This window comes from Belonocnema kinseyi, chromosome 6 (assembly GCF_010883055.1).
Source record: "Belonocnema kinseyi isolate 2016_QV_RU_SX_M_011 chromosome 6, B_treatae_v1, whole genome shotgun sequence".
In the NCBI taxonomy this organism is placed as follows: Eukaryota; Metazoa; Arthropoda; class Insecta; order Hymenoptera; family Cynipidae; genus Belonocnema; species Belonocnema kinseyi.
In genome coordinates, this window is record NC_046662.1 from 4,498,769 (window position 1) to 4,511,177 (window position 12,409).

At 26.9% G+C, this 12,409-nt stretch overlaps 1 protein-coding gene across 1 annotated transcript in view; it reads left to right on the top strand.

The window, feature by feature from the left end:
• Positions 1-12,409, top strand: part of LOC117174271 (ubiquitin conjugation factor E4 B) — a 35,823-nt gene that overhangs the window by 6,988 nt on the left and 16,426 nt on the right. Inside the window, exon 3 of the mRNA XM_033363190.1 lies at positions 5,275-7,200. Within this exon, the coding sequence (XP_033219081.1) occupies positions 5,275-7,200 (1,926 nt within the window). The remainder of the gene's footprint in view (positions 1-5,274; positions 7,201-12,409) is intronic.

Consider the following 12,409-nt stretch of genomic DNA (forward strand, 5'->3'; position numbering starts at 1 on the left):
AATAACAAATTTTCAAAAACAGAATTAAATTTCCACAGAAAAAACGAATTTTTAACAAAGTAGTTTCGATTTTAACCAAATAGTTAAATTTTTAAACAAAAAGAATTAATTATTAAGGCAAAAATAGTTGATATTTCAATCCAGAAATATTGTAATTTAAAATAACAAATATTTGAATTCAGCCAAAAATACGACTTTTCAAGAAAATACATGAATTTTCAACATAAAATGGAACAGTTTAATTTTTAGTTCAAGTAATTATTAAAAAAAAAATTTTTAGAATGCAGTTTAATTTAAAAAGAAATTAATTTTTAACAACAAAAAATTCAAATCAACAATAACAATAAAATAGTCAAATTAAACCAAATCGTTGAATATTTAACTAAAAAAGATTAATTTTTAAACAAAAATAGAATACTAATCAATTTTTCGTTCAAAAAATAAATTTTAAACCGAAAAAATTCATTTTTAACATAATAGTTCAATTTTCAACAACAAAAAAACATTGATCGCAAAGTAATTCCACTTTGAACCAAGTAGTTGAATTTTTAACCAAAAAGGATTAATTTTAAGGAAAAATAACTTCATATTTTAACCATAACAGATTTTAATTTCATTGAAAATCAATTAAATTTTTTCAAAAAAATACGAATTTTCAACCCAATAATTGAAATTTTTAACAAAAAAGATGAATTCTCAACAAAAATAAACTTGTTGATATTAACAAATATATATTTTAATTTAAAATAATACAAAGTTAAAATTTAAAAAATATTGAAAAAATATATTTTAAATTTATGTGAACAAATAAAAAAAATATATTTCTAATTCGTTCAAATAGACAAGATAAATATCTGGTGAGGGTATTATTTGACAGATTTCAAAAAAGGGGGCCGAATTTGAATACAGATACTCAACTAAAAAAAAAGTTTAAAAAATAAATTTTTGAAGTTCGTCAAACTAAATGCTATTTTAGTCGCTTTAAATATATTTTCCAAATTAAATTTTTTTAAATACACAAGATCTACGTCTGTTAAGGGTAGATTTTTATAATTTTTGGGAAGACGAATAATTTAAAACTATGAATAGCTATTCCCATTTAGCTTTGTTTCCGAGAAAAAATAGATTTTCAATCTATAAAAATGGTATTTCTTCAATTTTGAGGTCAAAATCAATATTTTTTTTTACTTTGATGCTCTGAAATCTTAATAAACATGGAACGTGGTCTCTACATAGTCATTGAACTAAAAACAAAAGGTTTTAAAAATAAAATGTTATAGTGTGTTAAACTAAATGCTATTTTAGATGATTTTTTCTATTCTTTTGGAAAAATGCCGCTGGACCGCGAATTTATTTTTTGACCGGGAGTTTTACAAATTTTTAGAAAAAAATTCGTACAACTTAGATTTCAACCGTTTTTTAAATAATTAGTTAAATTGTTATCTTTTTTAAATTATGATATCATTCAGCTTAGAGTGCGTACTTAAATTAAAAGAATTTTAAAATGCAGTTTTAAAGACTTGAGCAATTAAAAATTAGAAGCGTTTAAAATCGAAGATTTTTTATAACAAAAATTTTTAGTTGATCAACTGTGAATAGAAAGTAATTAATTATTTTAAATTTGGAATTGCACTTTAAAATTTTTTAAATAAATAATAATTGATTGTAAAAAACGATTCGGCACCAGTTCACAATTTTAGAACTTCCAGATTTTATCCTTAAAAATTTCACAGTTTCCATTGGAAAGTCTTAAGCAAATGTAAACGCCATATAGAAACTTTATAAACTATTTTAATTTGAAAATAACTTTTAAATAATATATTTATAATTAAAGGGTTTTATTAAATTTCAGTCTAAAATATTCCATTCCTAAACCACGTACTTTAAAATTTTTCAATGAAAAAAAAAGAACAATTACTTAATATTTAGAAATATCTGACTGTACATTTAAAGTCAGTAATTATAAATAAAATACTCAAAGTGGAACAAAAAAACTAAACTTTGAAAATTACAGATTTAATTGTTCTATTTAAAAAAATTTAACTTCTGAGTCAACTTTTTAAATGTTCATGTATAAATAATAATTGAACACCTATTATTTTTAGAAAAAATCGAGTAAGTTGAAGAAATATTTAGAAGTTTTAAAAAAATTCAAATTTAATTAAAAATTTGAAGTTATTTCAAATAATCTAAACGAAGTGTCTACGTGTATCGATAAAGTCCGGCTATTATTACCAAAATTTTGGGCCAAATATTCCACGACCTAATTTGAAACGAAATATAGATTTTGGCAAATTTCGAACATGAAATTTAGAAGCTTTTTAATAAAATTGTTTAAGATTGCTAGGAAAATTGAAAATGATTTTTTTTTAATTATTTGAAATTCTAATAATTTTAAAAGATATTTAGAATTTGTGAAAAACTTTTAATAGTATTTTCGAATTTGAAAACATTCGAAACAACATGTAGATGTTTCGAGATCTTGGAATAAAATTTCGAAACATTTTAAGGATTTTTAAACTATTTAACATTAAAATAATTTAACTTTATTTTAAATCTTTTACAAATTTATTGTTGGAACAAGAATTTATTGTGAATAATAACCGGGAATTTCCAAATTTAACAAATTCCGAGGTAGCACTGAAAATTTTCGAAAATGAACAAAATTCTGAATTGGAACAGAATATTTTTCCAAAGAATTATAATTCTGAGTTAAAGCAGAGAATTTTTAAATTTTAACCAATTTTGAATTGAACCTGGTATTTATCCAAACTCTAAGTTGTAATGGGATATTTTCGAGAAAAATTGAAATTATGAATTGGAACAGGGAATTTTTCCAAAAAGTACTTCTGGATTTAAACAGGGAATTTTTCGAAAAGAATTAAAATTCCAGATTTCAATAGGGAATTTTTAATTTTTAACCAATTCTGAGCTTGAATTATAATTTTAAATTGCTTAAAATAGTATAATTTTGGATATATGATTTTAGATTATTAAAAATTATAACATGGATTTATATTTTTGGAACAGAATCTTTGAAATCTAAAATTGATAAAAGTTCAAATTTTGTAATTTGGGAGTTTAACTGCGTTTAATTTAAAATTGTGCAGTTGAAAAGTGTTAGCAGGTTACATATTATACGTGAAAATTATTGAGCGTTTGAATACAAAATTGTTGAATGAAAAAAATTTTAAGCTTCAATTTTCGAAATTTAAAATTCAACTTTTTTCTTTTCCACCCTGATGCCTAGGATGAAGCCTATTTGTCTATTTGTCTAATAAATGAGGATTTTTACACCAAAATAATTGATTTCCTATAAAAGAATATAAGTGTTCCACAAATCAGTTGGAATTTTGATAAAAAAAAGATTACTTTTTAAGAAAATAGTTGAGTTTTCAACCAAATAGTAGAATTTCTAACCAAGAGATGAATTTTTACCAAAAGGTGATTTTTGTTACCAAATAGTTGAATTTGCCAACCAAAAAGACGATTTTTCAAATAAAAGAGAAATTCCAATCCAAAAAGGATGAATTTTCGACAAAAAATATATTTTTTTAACAAAATAGTTGAATTCAGATTAATTCTGAAACAGAAATATGATCAATTTTTTGTTTTGTTCTTGGCCAAAGAACTAACTTTCACTCAAAAAAGATAAATTTTGAACCAAATAATAGATTTTTGGAACCAAAAGATTAATTTTAAACAAAAAAAAAGGTGACTGTTTAAGAAACTAGTGGAATTTTCAATAAAATAATTAAACTTTCAACGAATTTGTGGAGTTTTGAACTAAACGCCAAAATATAATATTAGGCTTCAATAAAAATTATTAACCCTCAAAAATAAAAGGTGAATTTGAACAAATAAAAAAAAGATTTTTCCACCAAAAAATAAATTTTCAAACAAAAAATATTAATTTTCTACAAAAGTATAAATTTTTTACCAAAAACGATAACTTTTTCAAAAAAAATCGTTGAATTTTCATAAAATGTATGTTTTTTAAGTAAAAGAGATTAATTCTTAAACAAAAATACAATAATAGACTTTTTAAATAAAAAAAAAATTAATTTTCAACCAAAGAATATAAATATTCGACCAAAAACGATTACTTTTTAACAAAACACTTTAATTTTCAACATAATAATTATATCTCAAACGTAGAATTTTTAACCAAAAAAATGATTTATTAAAAATTTCACTACTTGGTTGAAAGTTGAACGAATTTTTCCAAATTTCATTTTTTTCGTTGAAGATTTATAATTTTAGTTGTAAGTTCGTTTTTTGGTTAAAAAATAAAATTAACAATTTTTTTTGTTAAAAAAATATTTTTTAACTGCAAAGTCAAATATTTTGTTAAAAAAGTCAACTGATTAATTGTAAATAAACTTGTTGTTATTTTATGTTCTGGTTTTCAAAATTAAATTGTTTTATAGAGAATTAGGCTTTTTGGCTTGAAAATTCAACAAACTGTTTTTTGTATTTAATTAAAATTTTGTTGTGAAAATATCAACTGTAACATTTTTTGATAAACATTAATAATTTTGTTGAAAATTGAACAATTTGGTTAAAATTATTTTTCATTCCTAAGTGAAAAATTTTTCTTGGTAGAAAATTAATTTTTTTGGTAGAAACTTCATCTGCTTTTAGTTTTTGGTTAAAAATGTAACTTTTTAATTGAAGATTTATCTATTTTGGTTGAGGATTAGATTCTTTTATTGAAAATTAAAAAATTTGTTGTAAATTTCAACAATTTGGTAACAAAATTCAACTTTTTTTTTGTAGAAAACTCGTTGTTATTGCTGTTTTTTTAATTGAAAATTAATTTCTCTTGATAGAAATTCATCTACTTAATTTATCTTTTTTGCTTGAAAATGTAACCATTTGGTAAGGGATTTAACTAAGAGGTAAAAAATTGAATGTACCTGTAAACAAAATAGTTTTTTTTTTATTGAAAATTAGTTCTCAGTGGAAATGTAAATACTCCATTTTTCAGGGTGGCCGTTTTAATCGAAGAAAAAAATGTCCGGTCATTTCCCGGTTTACAACCAATTACAACGTGTTTGTTTCTCTTATTTAACATCTTATCACCTATTTGCCACCTATTTTAGAAAAAATGTCACCTATTCACCTTTTTTGACGACAATAGGATTTATTTTTTTATTTTGTTACAATGAACACTTAAAAATCAAAAACTGGATGTGCAAGTACTTGTGGATTTAACTTAATCGAGACTAACCGCGATGCATTTAATCTCCAACCGAAATTTTCTATTTTCAGACCACAAGTTCCAGTATCGAAGTAACAGTGGATCAAATTCACGCCATAATATCCCGTGTGCTCTGCGTGTCCTGGAAAGAATCAACCGAAGGATTTATATTTCTGCCCGAGACTGCAAAAAGCGTCCAAGCCCGGAAACAAATGGACGCATCGGACATTATAAACGAGGCAGTGGTGGAAGTCCTTCACATGTTTTCACAAGGCGAGGACCCTTTAAAAGAGATCACAATGGACGTTTCCCTAGACCTCGAGGAAAGTCCAAACAGTCAAACGAGTCCTCTACTAAGTCCTATCATGACTCTACCCACCTGTCCACTTCCCGCGATCTCCAGTAACAAATCTCAACCGAAGAGTCTCACCTACTTGATGGACAGCTACACACGAGTCGCTATCGAGGAGAGAAATCACCCAAAGAGATCGAGCATTCCTCCTCTTTCGGAAGTCCTCGCAATCTTGCGAGCCCAATGCATTCAACACACCAGTCTCGTTCTCCAGGGCTTGATCGGCCTCTCTCCAAACAGCTCGTCCCCGATGAACACGTCGCCCCTTCTTTACGCGCTCCTCTCGCAAAAACTCCCTCGGGGCTTCCTGCACGAACTCGTCGCCCGGACACACACGAATAGTCAAACGTTCAATAAAATCTTCACGCCACTTCTCCAGGGTCTCTACTTGTCGATGCAGCAGGCCAGTATGGTTGGGAACACCCATCGGCGACCAATCGAAGCCCTCGAGGAATTGATTGACATTCGTGTGGGAACGAGTGGAACGATCCGACCGATCTGTCGACTCCTGACTCATCAAATTCAGTTCCTGCCCGATGTGATGACGAGTGCGGTCGGACGCGAATTGGCGCGAACCTCCTTCCTCGGGCCGTTTCTCTCCGTCTCCGTCTTTGCCGAGGATCAGCCGAAAGTTGCTGAGAAGTTTTTCAGCGGGAATCCCTCTACGGACAAATCGATGAACCTAACTCTGCAGCAAGAACTCGAGAGCATACGGACTTCACTTCACAAAATGTTGCACGCAGTTCTCGCAAATAGCAATTGTCGCGAAGCTACGCTGGCTTATCTTGCTGCTTTATTGAGACACAACGAGAAGCGAACGCAGATCCAGGCGGAGGAATTCGCTCTCGCCGGGGACGGATTCATGCTGAACTTACTCTCCGTTTTGCAGATGCTCTCAGTGAAGATTAAACTGGACACGATTGATTCCCTCTATCCCTTCCATCCAAATAGTTTTGTGGAAGTTAGCAATGAGACAAGACTGAAGTTGAGTTCGCAGGAGGTCGCGGACTGGCTGAAAGAGCTGGAAAATACGCACAAGTGGAGCGAGGCGAAATTTCCGACCCAGTGCTGGTTCTTGACTCTACATTGTCATCATGTGGCGCTTCTGCCGGCTCTGCAGAAGTATCAGCGGAAGTTGAGAGCTCTCAGGGATTTGCAGAAGATGTTGGATGAGCTGCAAGCGACTGAGTCGCAATGGAAGGATGCGCCTTTTTCTGGACGAAACAAGGAGTTGATTAAGCGCTGGAAGCAGCAGCTGAAACGACTTGGCAAGTCGAAATCTTGCGCTGACGCTGGATTGGTGGATCCTGTCTTGCTCAGGCGATCACTTCATTTCTACGCGTCCGTCGCCTCGATTCTTCTTGGACTCTTGACGCAAACTGAACCCAACACCTCGATTCCGGAACTTCCGCTTCCGCAGGAGATTCCCAATGTTTTCACGGCTCTTCCAGAGTGGTATGTTGAGGATATTGCGGAATTTTTGCTTTTCACACTGCAGTTCAGTCCTGGTGTTGTGGTCAACAATATGGACAATTCACTGATAACTTGGCTTCTGGTTGTCGTTTGCACGCCACACTGTATTAGAAATCCGTACCTCATCGCCAAGGTCATCGAAGTGCTTTTCGTAATTAATCCAAGTGTTCAGGTATGTAATTTTAGATTTTAAAACACTTTTTAATACAGGGTGTTCAGTAGGGTAGCCCTTGTCAAACAAAAAATTTCACGAGGGATACATTTTTATCCAGAATGATGAATCTTCAACTGGAATAGACACAATTTTGACAAACAAAAAAAATTTCAGCAAAAGGGCTTAAATGTCAAACAAGTGGTTTTATATTCAGCAAAAAAAAAAAAATCTTCAAGCCAGAAGATTAATTTTCTACAAAAAAAAAACGATTTTTCAACAAAATCCACTAATTTTCAACGAAATACTTAAATCTTCAAGTAAGAAAACAAATTTCCAAACATATAGTTAAATTTTAAGCCAGAAAGATAAATTCTTGACTAAAGCAATCATTCTTTAATTAGAGTAATTGAGTTTTCAACCGACAAAAACATTTTCACAAGAAAAAATTAATTTTGTACACAGAAAATTAATTTCAAATAGTTGAATATTCACTTAAAGAAGATTAATTTTTGAATAGTTAAATTTTCATCTACGAAAGATCAGTTTTGAACCAAACATGGAACAGTTAAATTTTCAGTTGAAGCAATTAATTTTCTAATAAACAAAAAAAAAATTTAACCAGTGATACATTTTTATCCAGAATAATAAATCTTCAACTGGAATAGACGATATTTAAACATAAAAAAAAGAATTTTCAACAAGAGGGTTTATTTTCAGCAAAAAAAATGAATCTTTAAGTCAGAGGATTAATTTTCTACCATAAAAGACGACTTTTCAACAAAATCCACTAATTTTCAACGGAATACTTAAATTTTCAAGTAAGAAAAACAAAATTTTATTCTTAATGAATAATATATATTATAATTTGAAATTAAATAATATATTAATCGAAAAATGTATATTGTTGTTAATATAATACAAAACTATATAAAATAATAAATACATTTGTTTACATTTAAATTTAATCTTATTTCATATAATAAAATTTTTGAATAAAATCCTGATAAAAAAGGAATTTCACATAAAGATAAGTTAGAAAAATTAAAGTATATAATTACTAAAGGAACTTTATTAATTAAAACTCCTATAAAACGAATAGTTGAATTTCAAGCCAGAAAGGTAAATTCTTAACTAAAACAATCAATGCCTAACTGAAATAGTTAAGTTTTCAACCAAGACCAGAATTTTCATAAAAAAAAATTAATTTTAAAACAAGACAATTAATTTCAAATAGTTGAATATTTAAATAAAAAATATTAATTTTCGAATAAATAGTTAAATTTTCATCTACGAACGATCAGTTTACAACTAAACATGGAACAGTTAAATTTTCAGTTGAAGCAATAAATTTTCCATTAAACAAAAAAAAATGCAACCAGTGATAAATTTTTATCCAGAATGATGAATCTTCAACTGGAATAGACGAAATTTTAAGAAACAAAAAAAGAATTTTCAGCAAAAGGGGTTACATTTGAACCAAGTGGTTTTATTTTTAGCTGGAAAAAAATTTATCTTCAAACCAGAAGATTAATTTTCTACCAAAAAAGACGATTTTTCAACAAAATACATTAATTTTTAACGATTTACTTCAATTTTCAAATCAGAAAAACAATTTTCACAACAAAAGAAAAATAATTTTAAACCAAGAAAATTAATTTCTATATAAAAAAGAAAACTTTTCATCAAAATGCATCAATTTTCAACTAAAAATGATAAATTGTCAATAAAAAATGTAATACACAGTTAAATTTTCATTTAAAAAGTACAATATTCAACGAAAAAAAATAATCTTCAGAAAAATAGTTACATTTGCAAACAAATTGATAAATTTGCAACAAAAATTATGAACCTTCAACTGGAATATTAAATTTTGAACAAATAAAAAAATAATTTTTAACCAAGAAGATTAATATCTATTTAAAAAAGAAAACTTTTCATCAAAATGCATCAATTTTCAACTAAAAATGATAAATTGTCAATAAAAAATGTAATACACAGTTAAATTTTCATTTAAAAAGTACAATATTCAACGAAAAAAAATAATCTTCAGAAAAATAGTTACATTTGCAAACAAATTGATAAATTTGCAACAAAAATTATGAACCTTCAACTGGAATATTAAATTTTGAACAAATAAAAAAATAATTTTGAACCAAGAAGATTAATATCTATTTAAAAAAGAAAACTTTTCATCAAAATGCATCAATTTTCAACTAAAAATGATAAATTGTCAATAAAAAATGCGATACACAGTTAAATTTTCATTTAAAAAGTACAATATTCAACGAAAAAAAAATAATCTTTAAAAAAATGGTTACATTTTCAAACAAAGTGATGAATTTGCAACAAAAATTATGAACCTTCAACTGGAATATTAAATTTTGAAAAAATAAAAAAATAATTTTGAACCAAGAAGATTAATATCTATTTAAAAAAAAAAACTTTTCATCAAAATGCATCAATTTTCAACTAAAAATGATAAATTGTCAATAAAAAATGCGATACACAGTTAAATTTTCATTTAAAAAGTACAATATTCAACGAAAAAAAATAATCTTTAAAAAAATGGTTACATTTTCAAACAAAGTGATGAATTCTTAACTAAAATTGTGAACCTTTAACTTGAATGTTCAATTTTTAACAAACAAAAAGAAGTTTCAACCAAGAAGATTAATTTCTATCAAGAAGACGAATTTTCGACTAAAAAAAGCTTAATTAAAAAATTGAATAATTTTAATTTGAAATTAATTTTTAACAATTAAAAAAATAATAAAGTTTCAACTGGAATAATTACATTTTCGAAAAAAAATTAAATTTCAGCCAAAAAAAAAAACGATTTTTTGACAAAGTAGCTCATTTTCTAATTAGAGTGATGAGTTTTCAATTTTCGATTGGCAAACTGTTGATTTTTCAAGCAAAAAATTCATTTTTAACCAGGAATATTAACTTTCTATGCGAAAGAACGAATTTTCAACAAAAGACGTGAATTTTGAACTAAATACTTCAATTTTCAACTAAAAACGATATATTTGCAACCAGACCTAGAACAGTTAAATTTTTAGTAAAAAACATTAATATAAAAACAAACAAAAAATACAAATTTTCAACAAAATAGTTAAATAAAGTCCTATGAAGAACCGTTATTTACTATTGCGGTATATGGACGTTTTTTAAAAGTTTGTTTTAAAAGTAAATAATTATTAATGAATAATTTAAGAATATCCAGTCATTTTTAACTAACATTTAATTGTTTAAACAATTTTGATTTGTTTAAATATTTGTTTTTTTTTCAGTTAACTCGCGAAATGAACGCATTTTCTAGACTTTATGAGTTATTTAATCAATGATAACAATACAATAATTAGTTTGAATGATTTTTGAATTATTTATACATTGCGTATTTGTTCAGTTATATATTTTACCTAAAAAAAGCAGGAGAAACATTTTATTTTTCTAAATTTTCGACAAATTTGAGTATTTTTAAGTACATTAACGCTCAATTTCTACCGGCCCTTAAATAATTTTGTCCTCTCTACTAGAACATAAAAATATTTCAATCTCTAGAAAAAAAGCAAAAATAAAATGTGTAAACAAAAAAATTTTTTTAATTTAAATTTGTGTAAACGTCTTCGAGTATCCATAATAAACAAATTAGTACTTTAAAATATTCAACTTTGTCGACAATTCAATGAGTTAAAATGTTCCTCCTGCTTTTTTTTTTGGCTAAAATATATACTTGAACAAATAAGTATTTAATTAATTTAAAAATCATTAAAACAAATTATTTTATTGTTATCATTGATTAAATAACTCATTCAGTCTACAAAATACGTTCCTTTCGCGAGTTTAATGAAAAAACAGATATTTAAACAAATTAAAATTATTTAAACAATTGAATATTATTTAACAAATCACTGTGTATTCTTAAACTACCGATTGATGATTTTTTTTTTTGAGCTTTTAAAAAGCGTCAATAAACCGCAATATTACGTAAAATTTAAATTTTTTCACTTATGTGGTCTTCTTTGGGGATCAATAAGAATGGCTTACAATTATTAATCCTCAAAATTTATGATCGATTCTTATTCTCTAATGAATTCTGAACAATATACTAAAATTTGTAATATATTATCGCGTTTAAATATCAGATTGACCAAAATCGGACTTTTTCCCATTTTATATCAATGTTAACCGGTTTTGCTCAAATTTTGGAGATTGTTTATTATTTATTTGAAAATAACAACGATTCTTAATTTGTAAAAGTAGCTTTATATGACTTTATTTAACTATTTTGTTGAAAATTTGTATTTTTTATTTATTTTTATATTAATATTTTTTACTAAAAATTTAACTATTCTAGTACTGGTTGAAAGTGTATCGTTTTTAGTTAGAAATTGAAGTATTTGCTTCAAAATTCATGTATTTTATTGAACATTCCTTCTTTCGGACAGAAAGTTAATATTCTTGGTTAGCCCTTAAAGGGTACACTTCCCTTAATCACATAAAGAGCATACTGGGTGTTAGATACCCAAGGGTATACAAAGGTGTACTGTGCCGACGGTATTGGATAATTTTTTACAAGAAAATCAATTAATGATGTTTTATCTATCTAGTTTGAGGAGAAAAAGGTTTTATAACAGTTTTTGAAATTTAAAGTAGTTTTAAAAAATCTTTTTTGGAAAAAAAATTAAAGAATGACTTCTTTCACTCTAAAATTCATAACTTTTTAAGTTTTTGATATTGTTACTTATAATTTTACTTGAATAGTTCCGAGATACGTTGCTTCAAAAATAATATTAGTCTTTTAGTATTTATTCCAACGAAGGTATTTATTCTAAAAAATAAAGGATTCAATTTAATGAAAAATGAAACATTGTACATTGCGTGAATAAACGATTTTATTGATCTTAAAATGCGTATAAAAATTATAAAAATCAAAATTATGTGAAAATAACATAGAAAAATAGGTTTCCATGCCATTTGTTAATCTGGCGTTACCTGTTCCATTTTCTTGGATTTGGTACGTTTTGTTGAAGCGCAAATAAGTCGCTGGGTCTTTTACACCCAGTATGCCCTTTGAGGGTTAAAATCTACCTTTTTTCTTGAGAATTCAACAGTTTGTTTGCAATTTTTTATCTCTCTTGATTGAAAAATCTTCCTTAGTTGAAATTTCCACTCATGTTGAAAATTTGTAGTTTTGGTTTTATTCAACTTAATTGAATTTTTG